The 23227-nt window shown below is 43.9% G+C and overlaps 1 protein-coding gene across 2 annotated transcripts in view; it reads left to right on the forward strand.

Annotated features, from left to right (window-relative positions):
• Positions 1 to 23227, forward strand: part of ttn.2 (titin, tandem duplicate 2) — a 179643-nt gene that overhangs the window by 74589 nt on the left and 81827 nt on the right. Inside the window, exons 100-139 of one of the 2 annotated variants that reach the window (XM_058081579.1) lie at positions 12 to 80; positions 181 to 270; positions 497 to 541; positions 723 to 2357; positions 2684 to 2734; positions 2821 to 3216; positions 3328 to 3606; positions 3726 to 3995; positions 4058 to 4197; positions 4272 to 4398; positions 4968 to 5234; positions 5315 to 5581; positions 5704 to 5967; positions 6383 to 6522; positions 6639 to 6765; positions 6845 to 7111; positions 7536 to 7802; positions 7909 to 8175; positions 9587 to 9726; positions 9803 to 9929; positions 11280 to 11422; positions 14205 to 14328; positions 14601 to 14867; positions 15152 to 15249; positions 15942 to 16110; positions 16188 to 16457; positions 16535 to 16801; positions 16904 to 17182; positions 17263 to 17671; positions 18594 to 18718; positions 18866 to 19132; positions 19213 to 19482; positions 19573 to 19872; positions 19955 to 20257; positions 20852 to 21039; positions 21781 to 21895; positions 22015 to 22302; positions 22379 to 22530; positions 22617 to 22764; positions 22837 to 23136. In XM_058081579.1, coding sequence (XP_057937562.1) covers positions 12 to 80; positions 181 to 270; positions 497 to 541; positions 723 to 2357; positions 2684 to 2734; positions 2821 to 3216; positions 3328 to 3606; positions 3726 to 3995; positions 4058 to 4197; positions 4272 to 4398; positions 4968 to 5234; positions 5315 to 5581; positions 5704 to 5967; positions 6383 to 6522; positions 6639 to 6765; positions 6845 to 7111; positions 7536 to 7802; positions 7909 to 8175; positions 9587 to 9726; positions 9803 to 9929; positions 11280 to 11422; positions 14205 to 14328; positions 14601 to 14867; positions 15152 to 15249; positions 15942 to 16110; positions 16188 to 16457; positions 16535 to 16801; positions 16904 to 17182; positions 17263 to 17671; positions 18594 to 18718; positions 18866 to 19132; positions 19213 to 19482; positions 19573 to 19872; positions 19955 to 20257; positions 20852 to 21039; positions 21781 to 21895; positions 22015 to 22302; positions 22379 to 22530; positions 22617 to 22764; positions 22837 to 23136 — 9717 coding nt within the window. The remainder of the gene's footprint in view (positions 1 to 11; positions 81 to 180; positions 271 to 496; positions 542 to 722; positions 2358 to 2683; positions 2735 to 2820; positions 3217 to 3327; positions 3607 to 3725; positions 3996 to 4057; positions 4198 to 4271; positions 4399 to 4967; positions 5235 to 5314; positions 5582 to 5703; positions 5968 to 6382; positions 6523 to 6638; positions 6766 to 6844; positions 7112 to 7535; positions 7803 to 7908; positions 8176 to 9586; positions 9727 to 9802; positions 9930 to 11279; positions 11423 to 14204; positions 14329 to 14600; positions 14868 to 15151; positions 15250 to 15941; positions 16111 to 16187; positions 16458 to 16534; positions 16802 to 16903; positions 17183 to 17262; positions 17672 to 18593; positions 18719 to 18865; positions 19133 to 19212; positions 19483 to 19572; positions 19873 to 19954; positions 20258 to 20851; positions 21040 to 21780; positions 21896 to 22014; positions 22303 to 22378; positions 22531 to 22616; positions 22765 to 22836; positions 23137 to 23227) is intronic. The other variant, XM_058081580.1, reaches the window with a different exon arrangement.

Raw genomic sequence — 23227 nt, forward strand, 5'->3', positions numbered from 1 at the left:
TGTATTTGAAGAGATTGAAGCACCTAAGCCAGTTGAAGACAAAATGCCTGAGCAGCTACAAACAGGAATTACCAAGCCAGGTACTGAAGAACAATACTCTTGTAGCGGCTGCTTCATACTAATGTCTTGTCTGTTTTTTTTTACTGCAATGTCTTATCTTTTTTTCCACACCGGAAACAGTCAAGCTTGTTGTCAAAGCCGAGGAGTCAACCAAAAAGGTTGTGGAAGAAGTAAAAACTGTCAAAGTGGATAAAGTAGCACCTGAGACAGGTAGACATGTTCTTTGGATCTTCTGAAAGGTTCTTGAATGTTACAGTGCCATGATGTTTAATAGTGTTTGTCCTGTTTTTATCGTGCATGACACTTTTTGTCAGTCCTGTTGTGTGATGTCACAGTGTTTGGACACTGTATTCATCCCAGGCCTTTTCGGCTCCACAGAGAACTACTTAATCAAATGAATCGTCTAATACCAACTTTTTTTTAACCTTTGCATTAGATGAAGCCAAGGGTCCTGTTCAAACACCAGGAGGAGTCAAGAAAGGTAGGAAATGCACAAGCACAAATATTATCATCAGGTTATTACATTACACTTTCAGAAATACATATTTGCTTTTATAAACTCTCAGTATGTCTCTGTGTCCGTGTCCTTTGCCTTGTGTGTTGTTTGTCTCTGTGTACTTTTGACTCTTGACATCTGGTAATTTAAACCTTCGCTGCCTTAGAAGCAGCTCTGCTCAAAAAAGTTAAAGTACAGAAGGAAGAGACAGGGACGTTTGAGATTCCCTCTCTGAGGAAAACTACTCCAATCACAAAGGAAGAGGAGGAGCAAATGCCAGAAATGATCAAACTCAAGAAGATTCCATCTGTTCCACCTAAAGAGTCAGTGGAGGAGCCGACATCTCTGAAAGCCACCAGGACCGTATGTGTTGACATGGTCGAGGTAGTGCATGAAGAACATACAGCCGAGGTATTGGTTACCACCAAGAGGTCCGAGGAGGAGAAAAAGCCTAGAGATAAAGCAGCTGTGGTGAAAAAGCAAGATACGCCAAAGACGAAACAAGTGGAAGAAAAACAAGATACCAAACCTCAGTGGAGCCCTCAGAAAGGAATTCCAAAGGATGATAAATCAGAGGATACCATTTCTTGGAAAAAAACTCCCAAAGCTCCACAGGAAGAGGAACCAGTCCATCCTGGTGTTGCTTTGAAAAAAATAAAACAACTGCCTTTGGATGAAGAAGAACCAGAAGTTGTCAAACTTAAACCCTTTGAGAAGCCGGTGAAAGCGACTGATGAGCCAGATAAATCTGTCAAGGATGTACCAGAAAAGATTGGGGCTTTTCAGAAAGAGCAGAGAATGCCCAGAGAAGCGGAGGCCAAGGAACCTCCTAGGAAAGATGATAAAGAACCAGCAGAAGTAAAGGAACCACTGACCAAAGTGCTGAAGCCAGTAACTAAATCCATCCCTGAGAAAAAAGAGCCAGAAGAGACCAAAGCACCTGCGAAGTTAAAGAAAACCCCAACGCAGCAGCCAGAGGAAGAGCATGTTAAGCTGAAGCCTTTTTCACGTCCTTCTAAGGAGGCCGTCAAGCCTGAGAAGAAACCAGCTGAAGATGAAATCAGGAAACCAACCGAAGACCTACAGCAGAAACGTATCATTCCAGAAGACAAACCTGGAGAACAGGTGATGGATGCTACATTAAAAAAACCTGACGTAGTTCAAGCAGAGGAAAAGAAACCAGAGAAGCTGAAGGAGGCTGAGCCAGTTCCAACAAAGAAGATTGCTACCGAAGTGCCTGAGAAGGTGCCCAAGAAAGCAGACCAAGTTCCAGAGGAGCCCAAACCTCTCAAACTGAGGAAGGCAGTCACACCGAAAACCAAAGATCAAAAAGAAGAAGTGGAGTTGACACCTCTAGAGAAGCTCAAGAAGATTCAACTGAAAAAGACACCCTCACCAAAAGTGGACAAACCTAAAGAAGCTGAAGTAGTCCCCACTGAGAGGAAGCTGAGCATGGAACTAAAGAAGACACCTAAAACAGTTTCACCTAAAGACTCCACAGAATCCATCACTCTTAAAAAGGTAACCAAAAAACCTTTACAGGAGGATCTAGAAGCAGCACAGCCTCCAAAAGAAAAGATCCCACTGGTGAAGGAAGTTTCTCCTGCGGCAGTAGAGATAAAGAAAGTGGCGACACAGCCAGAGGAGGAGGTGTTTGAGGAGGACTTTGGGGTGGAGAACGAGGCTGACCTGGAGGAGGAAGAGGCGTGGGGCTGGGAACTTGTTCCTCAGGAAAGCGGTGAAGATTGGGAAGGCGAAGGGGAAGAGGGCGCTCTGGAGGTACCGGGGGTGGCCAGGAGAGGTGAGACAATAGAGGCGGGGCAGTTTGGGGGGGAAAAAAGCCATCCTTCATGCACGGAATAATCTCAACTCATTGCCATGGTCATGCCGCCATCTTCATACATCTTACATGTCATACGTTGTGATGTCATTCGTGTCTGTCAATCATGTTCTTGTGACTGGTGTCACATTTCCATTTCCATTTGTGTGATGTCATCAGTGTCATGTCTTAATGATTCATCCTTCATTTTGAGACGTATAGCTCCCATATTCAACATCACACTGCATTACTGAAGCTATGTCAGTCACATGTGTTGTGTCAAGCTCATGTCAAGTGTTTCTGAACAGAGGGACAACCAGCAGAGGAAGCAGGACGAGGAAGAGGACGAGGTATCAAACGTGAGTGTTTTCTTTGCTTACATTCACAGGGACGATTATGCCACTACTAAAAGTATCTTTACCTTTTTTGCCTTATCATATTTCAGTCAAACAAACACCATCGCCGGGTGAAGGCAGGGGGCGTGGCCTCAAGCCTGCTGGAAGAGGCACTCCGCCTCCAGAGGAACCTTTTGGAGGATTCAAACTTAAGGCTGTTCCACTGAAGTTCATCAAAAAGCTTCAGGATATCGTGTTGCAAGAAGCCGAGTCCATCGGCTCGTCAGCCGTGTTTGAGTGTGAGGTCTCGCCGTCCACCGCTATCACGTCGTGGATGAAAGATGGCAGCAATCTGCGCGAGAGCCCGAAGCACAAGTTCACGTCTGATGGCAAAGATCGCAAGTTGAACATCATCGATGTCCAGCTGTCCGACACCGGAGAATACACCTGTGTCGCCAAGAACGCTGGCAAGGAAATCTCCTGCACCGCTAAGCTGATTGTTGAAGGTACATAATTCCTCCTCCTTATGTTCAGCTTGCCATCAATTGATTTTTGACCTTTTAAAGACTAGACGCAGAATCCATCAAGACCCTACCTGTATCTGTCCTTCTCTGTAGAGCTTCCTGTGAAATGGATCAAGGAGTTGGAGGCAGAGTCTTCGGCTATAAAGGGACAGCCACTGTACTTGACCTGCGAGTTGAACAAAGAGAAAGATGTGGTCTGGAGGAAGAATGGCGAGGTCCTTAAAAAAGTAGCTAACAAAATCCAGATCAACATCATAGGTATGCAACACGCCGTGACCATCCAGAACTGCACTGAAGAGGACGCGGGTACCTATTCTTGTGAAGTGGCTAACCAGGAGGATGTGAAGACATCAACAAATGTGAAAGTGATAGGTGAGTGTTTAATTTCCATCAGAAGTTCAGATGTGACAATGTTGTCCACTCATTAGAAGAGGACAACTGTCAGGAAACCACCTTCTTTTTTCCCAACTGTCTCATTTTGTACTAAACAGAGATCATCAAAGATTGGATTGTGAAGCCCCTGAGGGATCAGCATGTAAAACCGAAGGCCAGCGCCACATTTAAATGCGAGCTCTTTAAGGACACGCCCAACTGGAAGTGGCTTAAAGGAGAGAAGGAGCTAGCTCCCTCGGATAAATTGGACATCAAGAAGGACGGCAAAGATCTGACGCTGACCATTAAGAACTGCCAGCCTGACGATGTGTCAGAATACTCTATGGAAGTGGAGGGACGTGTCTACACCGCCAAACTGACACTCGGAGGTTCGAGTCTTGTTTGCTTTATATGCCATTTTCTTCAGTTCTTAAAATGTGCCTTCACTCAGAACGCGAGGCGGAGATCCTGAAGCCCCTGGCCAGTGTGGAAGTGGTAGAGAAGGAAGATGCCACGTTTGAGACAGAAATATCCGAGGAAGATATTCCAGGAGAGTGGAAGCTCAAAGGGGAGATTCTGACAAGATCTCCAGTAAGACCAGATTATTTTCTTTCCTGAATACTGATTTGTGCGTTCTACTTTCTGTAACCATTTTCATTCCTCAGACCTGCGACATCCAAGCCGAGGGTGGTGTGCGCCGCATCACTTTGAAAAAGTGCCAACTGGACCAGGCGGGTGAAGTGTCCTACCAGGCGCTGAATGCCGTCACAAGCGCAATGCTGAATGTTAAAGGTAAGGAGGTAGTAGTGGAATCCTGGATAGGAGATGCAGCAATCTGTTTTTGTTTTCAAGCCAAAGTTGTAAAAATAAAGGTGTAAAGTCCACCAGGAGTCTAATAAAGAATTGGGGTAGATGTGGACTTTAGATCTTTATTGATAGAGCTCTCAAAGCCAGGAAATGTAATTCCCGCACGGATCCCTGGTCTTATTTCTCATATTGTTAGTGTACTTGTGTCTGTTCACCGTCTAGTCTGCTTCTGTCCAGACATGTTTGAACCGTCACTGGTTCAGGGTTCGATGTTGCATTTACTGTAAATACAGTGGCCAGTTTGTTAGCAGCACCTTGTGTTTATTAGCGTGCTCGCTTAAGTCCAATATGGATGAGCTTCCCTCTCAACATTTGGACAAAGAAGTGTCTCAGATCAATCTGAAGATGATCTTTCATCTTGAGCTTGTCATCATGTGTTGATGTTCCTCTTCCTCTGTCCATGTGTCTGGAGCTGGTAAACTGGCCGCTGTAGACCGTTGTCTTACTGTTTTGTGTTGATGTGTCCAACTGTGTCACCTTTTGACCTTCCTCAGAAATCCCAATGGACTTTGTTGTCCCACTGAAGGATGTTAGTGTGCCTGAAAAGAAGCAGGCTAAATTTGAATGCACCATCACCAAGGATGTTTCTAAGGTTATGTGGTACAGAGGCAGTGACATCATCACACCGGATGCAAAATATGACATCATAGATGATGGAAAGAAGCACATGCTTGTCATAAACTGCTGTGAGTTTGATGATGAGGATGAGTACAAGATTGAAGTATTGGGCAAAGCGTCCACGGCGAGACTGACAGTGGAGGGTAAGTGCCGGGTTAGTCCTGTTGATGGTGCGTCGCTTGTGTCCTGGGCTGAACTAACACCTATGACCATGCGGTTGTAGGTATCAGGCTCAAACTGATTTCACCAATAAAGGACCAAACGGTGAAAGAGGGCAGCACTGTTTACTTTGAGCTGGAGCTCTCTCATGAAAATGTTCCCCTCACCTGGTTCAAGAACGATGTTAAAGTCCATCCTAGCAGAACTGTGCTCAAGCATGTAGATGGGAAGCGACATGTGCTCGAAATGAAGGACGTAACACTTGATGACACTTGTCAGATTAAGGCTGAAGCTAAAGGAATTTCAACCATGGCCAACTTAACAGTCATAGGTAACGTTTTGTTCTTGGAGCCCCCATGTCTGCCCCCTCTTCTATCTGGATCGCATCCTGCATTGTGTTTGGCAGTCTGTCTCACGGGTTTGCATCATGTCTTTCAAAATGTTCCCTTCCAGAGGGAGATGCATACTTCACAGTCAAGCTGCAGGACTACACTGCAGTGGAAAAAGACAAGGTGTTGCTAGAATGTGAACTTAACAGAGACGTCCAAGTTATATGGTACCACAACGAAACCGAAGTGAAGGCCTCCAAAATGGTGGCCATTAAGGCGGAGGGCAAACACAGATCACTTGTCATCAGGAAAGTCGTAGACAGCGATAAAGGACAGTACGTGTGTGACTGTGGAACAGACAAGACGACAGCAGCGCTTCACATTGAAGGTAAAGAAGGAGTTTGTTGATCCACCATCGCCCCTTCCATCATCCCATCTGCTGTTGTTGTGCTTCCTTGCACTTTCCATCTGGCTCCATTCCATAACTCCACCTCAGCTTTCGCACTTCCCCATCAGGTTCCACCTCGTAATGTCATCTCAGCTCTTGCGCATCCCCATCATGCTCATTCTCATAACACCATCTCTTCCTATGAGGCTCCACTTCATAACACCACCCAATCTCTCGTCATTACCCATCCATCTCCACTTGTGATACCCCTTCTGATCGCTTTTGAAACTCGCTCTCATCTCTTCCTTGATCCATTTTCATCTTCCTCATCACCATCATCATGCCACCTGGTGTGACATCATTGTGTGCGACTGTGTGGCTTTGTCAGTAAGTTGTCACCTCTCTTCAATGCCAGCCCGCAACATCCGAGTGCTGCGGCCAGTGTATGGTGTAGAGATCTTTGAAGGTGAGACGGCTCGTTTTGAGGTCGAGCTGAGTGAAGACGACGTACACGGCCAGTGGAAACTCGGCGGCCAAGTCCTCAGTCCATCTCCTGTACGTGTCCAGTACATCTTCTCTTGTGTGTGTGAATGTGCTTTGTAAGCGGATTTGAGTGAAGTGGTGATTATGCGACCCTGAGCTCGATTCTGAGACCCTGTTGGCATCTGCAGGATGTTGAGATGGTGGAGGACGGTGCCAAGCACACGCTGGTGTTGTACAACTGCAAAGTGCCTCAGACGGGCGAGGTGGCGTTTAGCGCCGCCAACGCCAAATGTTCGGCCAACTTGAAAGTGAAGGGTGAGCGCCTGCTCTGCTCTGACGAGCTTCTTGACACCGCGCCCTCATCTTGGCATTAATTGTCTGTGTAAATCAACAGAACTTCCCATCTCCTTCCTCACCCCGTTGGCCGATGTGCATGTCTTTGAAAAAGATGAAGCCAAATTTGAGGTGGAAATTTCCAGAGAACCCAAAAGTTCTCGCTGGCTTAAAGGATCTCAGACGCTTTCAAACGATGATAAGTTTCAGCTTCTGGACGATGGCAAGAAATATTCTCTTATTGTGAAATCCGCCAGATATGAAGACGAAGCCAAGTACACATTTGAGGCAGAAGACAAAAGAACATCAGGAAGACTCATTATTGAAGGTACTTGACATAGTAATTGGTGGACATGCGACGCCGGAACTTGAACAAGATATATTTGCCAAATGCCTTTCAAAGTAAAGGTATCCTTATTTCCTCAGTATAAAGGTCACATTATGACACCGAGATGGCACTGTACATTCATTCAGCTTATAAGTGAACCTTGTGCACAGTTCTGATCTTGTGCGTCACCATGGTGATGATGGGAGAGCCCAACCTTCATTGGTGCTCACATTCAAGGTCAGATCGGTGCGACAGTGTTCTCCAGTCTGACACATCTGCATGTACATTTTCCATTCTTTCAGAAGAGACATTTCATAGGTTATTGATGTTGGATCAGGGCGTTGGCAAATATTCCGAAGCGAGTGTGTTCTCACGTCACGTAGACTTGAACGTGCAAAGTATCAACATCATCTTTGTCTGTCAGGTATTCGTCTCGAGTTTCTCAAACCTATCAAAGATGTGACAGTGAAGGAGCGCGAAACAGCCGTGTTCAGTGTGGAACTCTCACATGAAAAGATCCCGGTGGTTTGGTACAAAAACGGTTTGCGGCTGCACCCCAGCAAGGTGGTGCACATGTCTGAGGATGGTCGAGTCCACAAGCTGGCCTTCAAGGAGGTCACAGTCGATGACACATCCATGATCAAGGTGGAGGCTATGGACAAGACAGCAGAGGCCATGCTCACCGTGCTGGGTTTGTGTTTGTGTTTTTACACAGCTTCCCCCACTTAATGCACACACAACACACACAAAATGCTATGTTCATGTTCTTACCCGTTGAACTGAACTTGCAATTGCAGAGGGTGACCTCTACTTCACGCTGAAGCTCCAAAACTACACTGCCATTGAAAAGGATGAGGTGATTCTTTCCTGTGAGCTGAGCAAGGCCACAGGAGCGGTCCGATGGTTCAAGGACGGCAATGAAATATTTGCCTCCAAGAACATTCTGATCCAGTCAGACGGCAGAAAACGCACTCTAGTCATCAAGAAGGCAGCCAAGAGTGACATGGGAACCTTCACCTGCGACTGTGGCACTGACAAAACCACAGCCCAGCTCAACATCGAAGGTAAAACCTGCAGAAACCCTCGACTGACGTGTTCAGGAATACAGGACTGCCCACCATCATCGACGCCTCGCCTCCCTCCATTGCCATCCCCTGTCTCTGTTGGCATGGTTTTGATTGCAAACATTGAGTGTGTGAAAAGAAATTGTAAGAACTCTGCAGCATCAATCAAGCTCATACACACCTCATACCTCAACTGTTACAAAACATCAGACGTGTCATAATCACGTCTTGGTCTTGACAGCAGAGGACACTTGTTTTGTGTGCTGAAACATTTATTATAGGTTATCACATGGTCACACGGGGCATGATACTGGGCCTGATACCAGACAAAACCATGTGATGATCTTATTATCACATACTATTTAATCATGAGCTTATTATCACATACTATTTAATCAAAAGACCCTTTTGTTTCCAGAAAGTTTTCAGTTTATTACATGAATTATATCTAAACAGTGTAAACACAGGAAGTTTAGCTTTCGTTTTTCCATCATGTGACCTGCCAGAGAGTTGAATTTTGATTTGAGAGAATCAGGCTCGTATTCATACCCATTTTCTTTTCTGATTGATAAAATAAACATAGACACGTATTTGTCTAACTCAGGCGGGGGAATACTTTCTACCAGTCTTCGTTCGTTCTTGCAGTTGATGAGCCATTCAGAAAAAAGCTTGAGGTCGCCCTTGGTTTTTCCGACTTCTATTTACATTTTTAGTTTTTTCAATCATTTCAAGAGTGTCCTCCTCATTAATGGTGATAAAACGTTCCATTTCTAATATTCTGTTTGCTATTTTCCCTGTTTGTCTTTCACTGGGAGTGTCAACCGCTGACATGTTGACAGAGCACAGACGGCAGCAAAACAAACGCTGTGTGTTCACGCTCGTGCGCTGTTCTCTGATTGGTTGTTTCACAGGCACGATACCAGAGCAGCGCGCTCTGAGTGGACAGCTACGGGGGCTGATACTGGACATGGTTAAACTCTATATTTTATCAGTATCACTGCCCTGGGCTTTGACACAGTATCATTTCGGCCTTTTCCCGTATCATTCATGGACGGTTTCTAGGGTACAGGGCCAATTAATACTGTAGTATGTGATAATAAGTTTTATAAACTCTGACTCTCTCTCGGTTATTGATAATCTACAAATCAGAAGTTAATAAATGACGGCTGTGTTGTATGAGGTTGGTGTATTCTGCAGAGATCCTCCATGTGTCCTGCTTTTGCATCTACTGTAAGTCGCTCTGAATGAGAGCGACCGCTACTTGTGCTGTTTTCTTATCTCCACAATGTGTCCATTATGGTCCATAATGTCTTGTGACCATCATTGATGGTGACTGGTGTCACTGGTGGTTCTTCCGTCTGCTTTACTTTGTGTTTGCATGTCACTAACATATTATATTCATGTGTCGCAGAGCGTGACATCAAGGTTGTACGTCCGCTGTACAGCGTGGAGGTGACTGAGACTGAGACGGCTAAGTTTGAAACCGAGATTTCAGAGGAAGACCTTCATGCCACGTGGAAGCTGAAGGGGGAGACGCTCCATCCATCTGCTGTGAGATTGCTCGTAAAGACATGTTAATCTTTATAAGTCATGTCTTCTGATGACGTCCACATCCGTTGTCCCTCAGGATGTGGAAATCAAGGAGGAAGGAGTGAGACACACTTTGATTCTCTTCAACTGCCGCAAAGACATGGCCGGGACTGTGGACTTCTCAGCAGCCAATGCCAAGTCGTCAGCTCAGCTAAGGGTCAAAGGTGAGAGAACAAAGAGAAGATTTTACTTAAATAGCCATGTTATAAACAGGCAAGTAGATCGGATTGAAATTTATTGTCCTTTTAATGGACAAGATATAGGTGGTACTCGGCTTTCTGACTAAATTATCCCAAAATAAACACTTAAATAGGTTATTCACTACACAGATCACATGGACATTAAATAGTAGAAGTTCAATTCCACCCTCGGGCATCTCTATGTGGAGTTTGCATGTTCTCCTCGTGCATGCGTGGGTTTTCTCCGGGTACTCCGGTTTCCTCCCACATTCCAAAAACATGCTAGGTTAATTGGCGACTCCAAATTGTCCATAGGTATGAATGTGAGTGTGAATGGTTGTTTGTCTATATGTGCCCTGTGATTGGCTGGCGACCAGTCCAGGGTGTACCCCGCCTCTCGCCCAAAGACAGCTGGGATAGGCTCCAGCACCCCCGCGAACCTTGTGAGGAAAAAGCGGTAGAAAATGAATGAATGAATGAATAAATAGTAGAATTAAACAAAACTGTAATAAAAAAAAGCAAAATTCCTTACATATATCCCTAGAGAACAAATAAAATAACAAATGAAAAAATTATTTTGCCTTTTTCTGAATCAACATAAAGCCCACTAGGAGATTGATTTTGGTCTTCCAGCCATGTTAAACTGCCCTGTTTAGTTATTCCTGTGGCTTTCATAGGAGCAGATACTTTAAATTCCTCAAAGACATGATCTTTAACTTTAAGTTAATATTTGTGGGTATTTTTCTTCTCTCTGGAGCTTTGAGTTACATGGGTGGCGTTTGTTTTCCTTGGCCTGGTATAAATAATTAGTTAATCCACTACAAATAGTTGATGATGAAACACATTGTGTTCATCTGCTTCATATGGTTCTGAAGTTACCAAGCAATTGATATGTATTAGTCTTCCTGTGCCCCCACCCACATCATCAGCATTTATGACAGTGTTGTGTAAGGGGGGGGTTACCACATTCTCCTTTTGTCGAAGGTTTGGCAGCAAGTGATTGACAGGAGCACATTTCTTCACTCCTCATGTACTCTCTGGCTCTCAGCCAATCACGGTCTGTGGTTATTTTAGAAACGGCATGCCTTATCCAGAACAGGTTTGCAGTGATTGGCAGGATGAGCACGCGGCCCAGGTCGTATGCTAATGAGTTGGTCCACCAGTGCCAAGTGTCAGGGTGGTTAGTTTCAGTTGTCCCGCGGGCTTCAACCAGCCTCAACACCTCACCAACATGAGGACTCGGCCCTGAGGGTTACCGACTTCTCTCAGGGATTTTTTTTGAGGATCTGTTGACTTGAGCTTGGGGGATAACCATGTCTTCTCCTCGATCCAAAGCCCGGGTCATCGGCTTGGCGCGGCCTCTGACTGACGTCACCGTGACTGCCGGGGAGACTGCCACCTTCGAATGCGAGCTGTCCTACGAAGACATTGCTGTTGAGTGGTTCCTGGAGGGTACCAAGATGGAACCCAGCGACAGAGTAAGTGTCTCCTCACGTTGTTATCTATCACTTCCTGTTCCCACAATACACTGCCGGTCAGCTCAGCGAGGCTCCTGTTGTCACGGGACGTATGCATATAAGGTTCTGCTATCAGGCAGGGGCCCGGTTCTGCCATGCAAGCAAGTTCCTGCTTCTATTTTTAACAGTGGCAGGAGGTTGCAAGGGAGCCCAGCAGGTGGGCTGCAAGGAAAACCTTGCTGTCAAACTTTCTCACACCCCATTTTTAATTGCTTTCACGCTCCGATGAAAAGGAATCCATGTGGAATTAGTTTAATGGAGGTTATGTGACCTATGTGTGTGATTCCGTGTCACATTACGTGTTATGTTAAGTGTCGCATTACATGTTACAGTGCTCACAAAAAGCAAACAAATTTGCAATAAAAGGTATATGTTTCATATAGTAAAATTGACTGTATGTGTACGGAGTTATGTTTTGGGAGATTGTAAACAAGAAATGAGAGTGACGTCCGATAGTTTAAATTCGTGGAAGGAAAGCAGCTGCTGTACAGTTTCAACTGTCACAAGTCAGCTGACACTTGTTTTTTTCTCAATTTTCTTCAACCTTTATATAATCTGAAAAGACTCTGTGATGTCAGGAATATATTATGTAGTAAATTAAATAGTTTTTATTCCAAATTATTTAAAAAAATATATACCAAATTACAAAAAGCAACCATGATTTATAAATATGTGCTAACAGTGTCAAAGCGCTATACAAGTGAAAGACCATTTAATGTATGTGCAAAATATAGGCTAATGCTGGGTAATTTTTATTATAATTATACATCTTAATACCTAATAATCACTTTGCTTTTTGCAAGTTATGTGGTTGTTGAAAATTCAACAATTGTGTACAACATGATGAAGAATGAGAAAAGAAAAACAATGGGGATGTCCCACAGTCTAAGTGGAACGCATACTTTAGGTCAGTAGTACTGTAGTACATACTGATGTTAAAAATATGTTACATTGGACGTTCATGGCAAATGTATTCCTTATTTAATGCTATAGTTCTCAATTATTCAATATAATAATAATAACACATCATATAATAATAATAGTTTGAATCCCCGCTTGGAGTCCCTGTGCATGCATGGATTTTCTCCAGGTACTCCGGTTTCCTCCAACATTCCAAAAACATGCTAGGTTAATTAGCGACTCCAAATTGTCCATAGGAATGAATGTGAGTGTGAATGGTTGTTTGTCTATATGTGCCCTGTGATTGGCTGGCAACCAGTCCAGGGTGTACCCCGCCTCTCGCCCAACAGCAGCTGGGATAGGCTCCAGCATGCCTGCGACCCTCGTGAGGATAAGCGGCATAGAAAATGAAGGGATGGATAATCATAATAATATCTTGCCACTTTTTGGTGCTTACTAACACAAACTGTATTGAACCAAAGAATATACATTGCACCATTGAACATACTTACATACATGAATCCCACTGCACATTAATACAATACACTGTGCTCTTACTTCAGGTTATCTATACAGGTGTTGACTGACGAAATTTGGACTGGCAGATTGCGGTTTGAATTTCACGGGTTCACTTTATCATGGTTATTCAAACCAAAAATATCCATACATCCATACCATCAATATCCATCTATCCATATTCATACATTTATCCTCATTAGGGTTGCAGGGGTATGCTGAAGCCTATTTGGCATGTTTAAATAAATTGTATGTGTTTTTTCATCAGAGAGACAAGCACCAGACTGGATTGCCGCAACAACAGGCACAATCATAACAACATAATAATATTCATTATTAATATCATAATCATCATCATAACACTGGCTATTGTTGCTGCCACAACCAAACCCAAGCATAAGTTTTATTTATGTCTTAAATGGCTTATTTTGTCTGATTATACAGTATATACTATATTGTGTGATACAAATGTAGAGGTCAGCGTGTGGGTGTTATTTACTGTCTACAGAGCTCTAATAATGATAAAAAAAACTGATTTAGTGGATAGTAAACAGGTTTGTTATGCCATAACTACAAAAATATTCATTAAATCATTTTCTACCGCTTATCCTCACAAGGGTCGCAGGGGTGTTGGAGCCTATCCCAGCTGTCTTTGGGCGAGAGGCGGGGTACACCCTGGACTGGTCACCAGCCAATCACAGGGCACATATAGACAAACAACCATTCACACTCACATTCATACCTATGGACAATTTGGAGTCACCAATTAACCTAGCATGTTTTTGGAATGTGGGAGGAAACCGGAGTACCCGAAGAAAACGCACGCATGCATGGGGAGAACATGTAAACTCCACACAGAGATGGCCGATGGTGGAATCGAACTCGGGTCTCCTAGTTGTGTGGCCTGTACGCTAACCACTCGGTGCAGCCACTACAAAAATATCCAATATATAAATAAGCAATCCTACTTTGCGGAAATGTTCTTGTCATGGTTGTACAGAATAATCACGATAAGCAAGGGATTTCTGTACTTCTCATACTGTTTGTATCCAATGTAGTCTGTCAAAGACTCCCACTGCTGTTTGGGTGTGCAATTTGCTGACATCAATGCTGTGCATTGCATTTAAGTAATACTTCAGAACCTCTGAATGTGCTAGTTATTGGCGAAATCCGCCTTGCAGTGGCTCCAAATTACCGTGGGTCTTTCAACTTATTTAATGAGCAGCAGATAATGTCCAAGTAGATTCCTCTGTTTGAAGTTAGAAACACGATAGCTTTCCATTGTTGAAGCAGCTTTAACTTGACCGTGTCTATATTTGACCCGCAGGTGGTGCTCAAGTCGGAGGGCAAAGTTCACAGCTTGACCTTGCGGGATGTCCAGCTAAAAGAAGCGGGACAAGTCCGACTGACCGCCAAGGACTTCCAGACAGAAGCCAACCTCTTCGTTAAAGGTGTTGTGCACAAGTCAAGGCCATAGGTTGTGACATTTTTAGTGGGTGTGGGAATGTGTGTGACATACAAAGAACCCATTAAAAAAATACATGGATGCTAACTCTGCTAATGTTAAATTCAACCTTTGCTTCTGAGTTGAAATATTTGATTTTCAATTGTTTAGGAGTTGGATTTAGGATCAGGGTGATTTGAGAAGGATTCAAACTTTTTAGATGATGTTTTTGCTGTTCCATGCAAAAAGAAAAAACTGAGACATTTTGCTCGTGTTCAGAACCACCTGTGGAGTTCACTAAGCCTTTAGAGGACCAGACGGTGGAGGAGGAAGCCACCGCCACACTGGAATGTGAGGTGTCCAGACAAAACGCAGAGGTGCAATGGTTCAAAGATGGACAGGAGATCCGCAAGAGTAAAAAGTATGAGATGATCGTGGACGGCCACAAGAGGACGCTGCTCATCCACGGCTGCACTTTGGATGACTCGAGAACATATTCTTGTGACGCTAAAGACTTTAAAACCTCCTGCTTCCTAAATGTTGAACGTGAGTCATTTGTGAACATTTCCCCAAAGTGAAATCAGCCATTTTAGTAAGCTCCCAGGAAGTGTTTAGTGTTATTGAGGATGTATTCCTGTGGAGGGGCAAGGGTCATTACCATCATGATTACCATTTGTTCGAAATGTTCAAGTCAGTCAAACACTTTCCAGAGCTCCAGAATCTGGCATTGTAATCACGGAAAATCTTTCATTTCTTTACATTTCACATTTCTTGAACATGCTAGTCTGAATCAAAGACCTAATTTAAGCCACTAACATCTATGTCAACAGCTCCACATGTTGAGTTCTCCAAGCCACTCCATGATGTTGAGGTCCGAGAGAAGGAGTCCGCCAGGTTTGAGTGTGAAGTGTCCAGAGAAGATGTTAAGGTGAGCTTGGCTTGAGAATAAAAGTATAATATTACGAGAAAAGAGTTGTAATTTTACATTAATTAAATTGGAAAAAAATGTAATATTGTGAGAAAAAAAGTATATAATTATTGTGATGTTGAAATATTAAAATCAGAAACAGGAAAAAAGAAAAAAGTTCATACCATCATAAGAATAGGTAGTAGAAATTTAAAAAACATTTTTGTTTTATATTCAGCACAATAAAAAGTCATAATTTTACCAGAATGACTGAACAATCTTACAAATAATTTGAATACATTTTAATTTATTTTTCACCAAAAATTTATTTTACTAAAGAGATGGCAGTTTTTATGGGAATAAATGTATAATATTACAGTACAAGAAAAAAGTTTTTCAACTTTTAAACTCTTAATTTTACCAGAATAAATTAGCAGTTCAAATTAATTTATATAACAAGAATAAAGTTCTGCTATCACAAGAAAAATATGTAATTATACATAGATTAAAGTTATACCAAAAGACAAAATATGTTATGAGAAATATTTAGCGAGAACACAGTCATCACATTTCAAGAAAGAACTGGTATTCTAGAAAAAAAATTATACATTTTAAGAGATTAAAAACATAAAAAAATGCATTCATTTACAATAAACTAATCTAATTTTACTGTGGTCACTTCTCACTTACTCCATGTTCACACTCCGCCACAGGTCCGCTGGTTCAAGGATGGAAGTGAAATCAGAAAAGGGAAGAAGTATGAAATAATAGCTCAGGGACGCCAACACATCCTCATTGTCCACAAGTCCGTGTTTGACGACGAGGCCGAGTATGAATGTGACGCAAAAACATGCAAATCCTCCGGAATGCTTACTGTTATCGGTAAGAAGTTTGTGGCAAACATTTGCAAAACAAAAATAACCATGACAAAATTGACGTTGATTTTTCACTTTTCACAGAGGAGGAGGCCAGGTTTACTAAGAACTTGTCCAATGTGGAGGGAACCGAGACTGACAGCGTGAAGCTCATCTGCGAGGTCTCCAAACCCAGCGCTGATGTCACCTGGTACAAAGGAGACGAAGAGCTGCCGGAGGGCGGCCGCTATGAGCAGATCGTCGACGGGAAGAGGCGAATCCTCCTCATTCAGGATCTGAAGATGGCTGATGCTGGAGAGTACAACTGTCGGCTGAGTCCTAGCATCAAAACATCTGGAAATCTCAAGATTAATGGTACACAAAATCAAATGTCAAAGACCTCTGAGTGGTTTGATGGTTTCTCTGAACTCATCTGTCTTCTCCTCATTCAGAACTGGCAGCAGAGTTCATCTCTAGGCCTCGCAGCATAGAGGTGGTGGAAGGTGAAAAGGCGGAGTTCACCTGCACGGTCTCCAAGGAAACCTTTGAGGTCAAATGGCTGAAAGATGACAAAGAGCTGGAGGATGGAGACAAGTACCAAATGAGCCGTGACGGAAAGAGGCGGACTCTGGTCATCAATAACTGCGAGCCCAAAGACGAGTGCAAATATGTGGTGATGGTCGGCCCAACAAGAGCGACCGCTGACCTCACTGTGCTCGGTAAGTTCCGGTGTTATGGTATAAAAGCTGTTATTTCCTGTACGTCTTATACAGACTCTTCAACATGAGGCTATGTGTTGAAATGTCATTTGTGACCAACAGAGAAACTGAAGATCATCACACCGTTGAAGGACACAGAGACCAGTGAAGGCCAGGAAGTGGTCCTGAACTGCGAGGTGAACGATGAGGGAGCAAAGGCCAAGTGGCTAAAGAATAATGAGACTATCTTTGAGAGTAGCAAGTACGTGATGGCCCAGCGAGACAACGTCTTCTCGCTGAGGATCAGAGACGCACAAAAAAGCGATGAAGACAACTATAGCATCAGCCTGACCAATCAGAGAGGAGAGCAGGCCAAGAGCTCCTGCAGCCTGTCCGTCAAAGGTCAGTAAGCACCAACTCAGGACGTCAGCTTTGACTTGTTGTCCAGAAACTCATTTGACATGTGATTTTTGTGTCTTCAGAGGAGAGTTTGAGGATTGTTGTTCCTCTGGAGGACATTGACACTCAGGAGAAAAATACAGTCAGCTTTTCCTGCAAGGTCAACCGGTCCAACGCCACTCTGAAGTGGATCAAGGCTGGCGAGGAGATAGTCTTCAACAAACGCGTCATCTACAAAGTTGACAAAGTCAAGCACACGCTGATCATCAAGGACTGCACGCTGGCCGACGAGGGCGAGTACACTGTTGTTGCTGGAGAAGACAAATCCACAGCCGAGCTGATCATCAGTGAGGCTCCAACCGACTTTGCCATGCAGCTGAAGGACCAGACTATCACTGAGTTTGAAGATGCAGAGTTTACTTGCAAGCTGACAAAGGAGAAGGCTGACGTCAAATGGTACAAGAACGGCCGTGAAATTCGTGAAGGACCAAGGTGAGCTTTACATAAAACTTAATTCAGCAGGAAATGAGAAGATCAGAAGCTACTAGTTGCAACTTCAGTTAACCCGCCATTATTTTTCAGCCTTGTTGTTTGCTCATACCATTCAAGGTTTAAGACTCATAACACATTTTACACAGTCATAAAATTCTTAAATTGTCACCTTGAGTTCCTGTAGCTCAGAGCAGCATTTTCAGACATTTTCAAACCTTCAACTTCCAGTACAAGGAGCAGCCTGATTGCTTCTGCATTGCTACCCTAAATGCTATGTGACGCTCGAATCGGTGTCCATCCACGTAAGGGGAAGTTGAAAGCTCTGTGAAACTAATTTTTAGGAAAACAGACGACAATTAAAACCCCAACCACTTAAATAGGCATTAATTAACATTCATTCATTCATTTTCTACCGCTTTTCCTCACGAGGGTCACGGGGGTGCTGGAGCCTATCCCAGCTGTCTTCGGGCGAGAGGCGGGGTACACCCTGGACTGGTCGCCAGCCAATCACAGGGCCCATATAGACAAACAACCATTCACACTCACATTCATACCAATGGACAATTTGGAGTCGCCAATTAACCTAGCATGTTTTTGGAATGTGGGAGGAAACGGCACTAATCACTCGACCGCTGTGCCGCCCGATTAATTAACATATTAATTGTAATTAATCATTTCATACAATAAAACAATAATGCAACAAACTTAGCACTGTTTGAAAGCTAACACTTAACCCTTAAAAAAATGGTAGAACTTACTAATTGAGCAGCTTTATTTACTGTTATTCAGTAGCAGATATGTACAATTTCGTCAACATATTTACAAAATAGAGTAAGCATTGTGGTCAGTGATTGGTCATTACACAATGCCGTGTACTTGTTGACATTGTTAAATTAATTCAAATAACTTTGTCTATACACAGATACACATTTGAAAAAGATGGTAAGACCTGCACCTTGCGCATCAAAGAGTGCCGACCTGACGACGAGTGTGAGTACGCTTGCGGTGTCGACGAGAAGAGATCCAGAGCGAGACTCTTTGTTGAAGGTGAAATCTTTTTCAAGAACACTGTTTTTGTTAGTACACTTTGGTCTTCTGTTAAATTACTTTCAGTGTCTTGAAAAGTTCCATATAAGTTCAAAGAATCATCTTCTTCTGATCAGAATTACCTGACATATTATCTTGGTCTTGCAGAAACCCCAGTGGAGATCATCAGGCCACCGCAGGATGTGTTCCAACCTCCCGGCTCTGATGTGGTGTTTGAGGTGGAACTCAACAAGGACAGAGTGGAGGTGAAATGGTTGCGGAACAACATGACAGTCGTCCAGGGAGACAAATACCAGATGATGAGTGAAGGTAAAGTCCACAGACTACAGGTCTGTGAGATCCGTCCTCGAGATCAAGGCCAGTACAGAGTCATCGTCAAGGACAAAGATGCCATGGCCAAGCTGGAGATGGCGGGTAAAAAGCGATAAATACAGGCGATTTTAAAGATTTTCGGTCTTTCTAATGGATGCTGTTCTTGGGTCTTTCCCTTGTAGCGGCGCCCCAGATAAAAACCACTGACCAAAACTACGTCACAGATGCCGGGAAGCCTCTTGTCATGGCCGTTCCCTACAGCGCATACCCACAAGCTGAGGCAGACTGGCTCTATGACAATTTAAGTCTTCCACAGGATAGCGTCTACACATCCTCCGACTGCACAGAGTACCGTATGAAGGACCCTAGAAAATCTGACGAGGGTCGTTACAAGGTCATCATTAAGAACAAGCATGGAGAGGGTGAAGCGTTCATCAACCTGGATGTCATCGGTACGGTTTTTAAACTTTGATCTTTTTACTTTGATTTAATATTGAATCATAAACACCTCAACCATAAACTTCTGTTCGTCTGGACAACAGATGTTCCAGGACCTGTGAAGAACCTGCAGGTGGTCGACACTGCTGACGGTGAAGTCAGTTTGGCATGGGAGGAACCAGAGAATGACGGAGGAAGCAAAGTCATTGGTTACGTAGTGGAGAGACGAGACGTGAAACGCAAGACCTGGACGCTGGCCACTGAGCACGCCGACAGCCCCGAGTACACAGTGACAGGACTCCAGAAGGACTCCATGTACCTTTTCAGAGTCTGTGCTCGAAACCGTGTTGGCAGCGGACCCACAGTAGAGACAGACAAACCAGTCCAGGCCAAAAACAAGTTTGGTATGAATTTTTAGATCTCAGGTGTCATGGAAGGTTGTTTTATCAGATCCAGTCCTTTGACTGTTTCTCTTATGGTCTTCAGATGTTCCTGATGCTCCTCTTAATGTGATTGTCGGGAACGTCTCCAAGTTTGGTTGTACTGTGTCCTGGGAGCTGCCGGCATCAGATGGCGGTTCTCCTATTACCTCTTACATCATCGAGCTCCGTGACAGGACTTCCGTAAAGTGGTCACCTGTCCAGGTGACAACATCTGATGAGCTCAGCGCTGTCATTAATGATGTCATCGAGAACAAAGAATACATCTTCAGAGTCAAGGCTCAGAACAAAGCTGGTGTGGGCAAGCCCAGTGCTGCTTCCCAACCTGTAAAGATTATGGATCCCATTGGTGAGTCATACTGGTTGAACACAGCATGTACTTGTGGAATGGAATGGAATGGCCTTTATTGTCATTATACAAAATGTACAACGAGATTGGAGAGCTTATCCTTTCAGTGCAGTAGTCAAGTTAAAAAAAGTATATAAAAGTAGAGTAAAAAAGACAATTTAACAAGATATATACAAGATATATACAATATATATACAAGATATCCAAAATATACACATAGTATTGCACAGGAGCATATGCAGGAGCAGACATATTGCAGATATATTAATTTTAGTGCAATGGTAAATGGGTCATAGTGCAAATAATGACTGGTGTATACACATGAGTAAAGTCACATATGAGTGTATTGTAATGGGTTGTTAAATAAAATAAATATGATTGAGGTAGTAACAGAGGCAGTGATGGAAATATTGCACATTTGCCTTATGCTAATGACCGGGTACGTTGTATGTCTGAGTTCAGGGTGGTGATGGCTCTTGGGAAGAAGCTGTTTCTCAGTCTGCTTGTTTTTGCCTTGATGCACCTGTAGCGTCTGGTCAAACAGCTTGTGCTGTGACATTACTTTTGACACATTATGTAACTTGTCCCCTACAGAGCGTCCCAGCCCACCCCAGAACTTGGCCTATCAAGACCAGAACAAAAGCTCTGTGCAGCTCAGCTGGGAGACACCGCTGAGCAATGGTGGAAGCATGATCACAGGATACATCATTGAGCGCTGTGAGGACGGAACCGATAAGTGGCTCCGCTGTAATGCCCGCCTCTGTCCTGACCTTTTCTACAAGGTATTAAGACATTCATTCATTCATTCATTTTCTACCGCTTTTTCCTCACGAGGGTCGCGGGGGGTGCTGGAGCCTATCCCAGCCACAGGAATAACTAAACAGGGCAGTTGTGTTTAACATGGCTGGAAGACCAAAATCAATATCCCAGTGGGCTTTATGTCGATTCAGAAAAAGGCAAAATATATATATTTTTTTGTTATTTTATTTGTTCTCTAGGGATACATGTAAGGAATTGTGCTTTTTTTATTACAGTTTCGTTTAATTCTACTATTTATTCATTCATTCATTCATTTTCTACCGCTTTTTCCTCGCGGGGGGTGCTGGAGCCTATCCCAGCTGTCTTTGGGCGACAGGCGGGGTACACCCTGGTCGCCAGCCAATCACAGGCCACATATAGACAAACAACCATTCACACTCACATTCATACCTATGGACAATTTGGAGTCGCCAATTAACCTAGCATGTTTTTGGAATGTGGGAGGAAACCGGAGTACCCGGAGAAAACCCATGCATGCATGGGGAGAACATGCAAACTCCACACAGAGATGGCCGAGGGTGGAATTGAACCCTGGTCTCCTAGGTCTGTGCGCTAACCACTAGACCGCCGTGCCGCCCGGTATTAAGACATGTCAAAGATTTTAGTTGAAAATACAAACATGAAGAAAATATTTTATGATTTTGTATTGTAATAGTCACATTGATAACATCTGTTTTGTGCCAACTTTGTGTTTGCCTATTCAGGTTAGCGGTCTCAAGTATGGAACAAATTACAACTACCGAGTGTTTGCAGAAAACGCAGCCGGAATCTCAGATCCATCCAACATCATTGGACCTCTGCTGGCCGATGACCCACACAGTGAGACAGGCAGTGGTTCATCACTGCTGTGCTAAATTTGGCACATTTCATTTAATTACATTCAACTTCAGACAATTCTTTAGAATATGGTGACTCAAAGTTTCTTTCTTTGTTTCCAGTTGGTCCAACTTTTGATCTGAGTGCGTTCAAAGATGGCCTGGAGGTTATCGTCCCACAGCCGCTCACTATCAGAGTCCCTATCTCTGGATATCCCGTCCCTGTCGCCACGTGGACATTCGGCGAGAAGGAGCTGACTGCTGCCGATGAACGGGTCACTCTGACGACCAGGTCCACATTTGCAGAATTAGTCGTCACGCCAAGCGTTCGGCCAGACAAAGGCATCTACACCTTGCAGTTGGAAAATGATGTCACATCTGTCTCTGGCGAAATTGAAGTCAACGTCATTGGTAGGAAAAATTGTCCAAAAACTGTCCAATCTGAGCAAGAAGCGTCTTTTAAAGGTCATAATATTTGTTGCTCTAGCCGCACCTAGTGCACCAAAGGACTTCAAGGTGCAGGAAGTGACCCGCGAGCATGTTCACCTAGCCTGGGAAGCACCGGAGCATGACGGCGGAAGCCCTCTGACAGGCTACCAGGTTGAAAAACGGGAGGTGTCCCGCAAGACCTGGGTCAAAGTATGACACTTCAGTTTTTATTGGCCATATCATCTCCTTCCCCTCCCTTGCCTAAATCGCCGTTCCTCTCTTTCTGTCTGCGACAGGTGGCCACAGGTATCCAGGATCAGGAGATGACTGTCACGGATGTGGTTGAAGGGAAGGAGTATCTCTTCAGGGTCACAGCCTGTAACAAGTGTGGACCAGGAGAACCTGCATACATTGATGAGCCCATCAATGTATCCTCTCCTGCCAGTGAGTCAAGCAGTAACAGTCATTTGTGAACTACAGACTGGCAAACACCTCTAATGCGTTTTTGCACTCCAGCTGTCCCGGACCCTCCGGAGAACCTGAGATGGAGAGACAAGTCAGCCAGCAGCATCTTCCTGACCTGGGAACCTCCAAAGTATGACGGTGGAAGTGGCATTCGTGGCTACAATGTTGATCGTTGCCAGAGAGGAAGTGATAAGTGGGAGCCCTGTGGAGACCTCATCCCTGAGCTGAAGTTTCAAGTGACAGGTCTGATTGAGGGCCAGTGGTACTCATATAGAGTCCGAGCCTTGAATCGACTTGGAGCCAGCCGGCCCTGCAAGGCCACAGATGAGATCCAAGCTGTAGATCCAAAAGGTAAAGAGCCATAAATCTCATTGTAGAGATTTAATAATTTGTGATGTCATGCTGGATTGATGTAGTTTCACCTTTAATATGGTTTTAATTA

This window comes from Doryrhamphus excisus, chromosome 9 (assembly GCF_030265055.1).
Source record: "Doryrhamphus excisus isolate RoL2022-K1 chromosome 9, RoL_Dexc_1.0, whole genome shotgun sequence".
In the NCBI taxonomy this organism is placed as follows: domain Eukaryota; kingdom Metazoa; phylum Chordata; class Actinopteri; order Syngnathiformes; family Syngnathidae; genus Doryrhamphus; species Doryrhamphus excisus.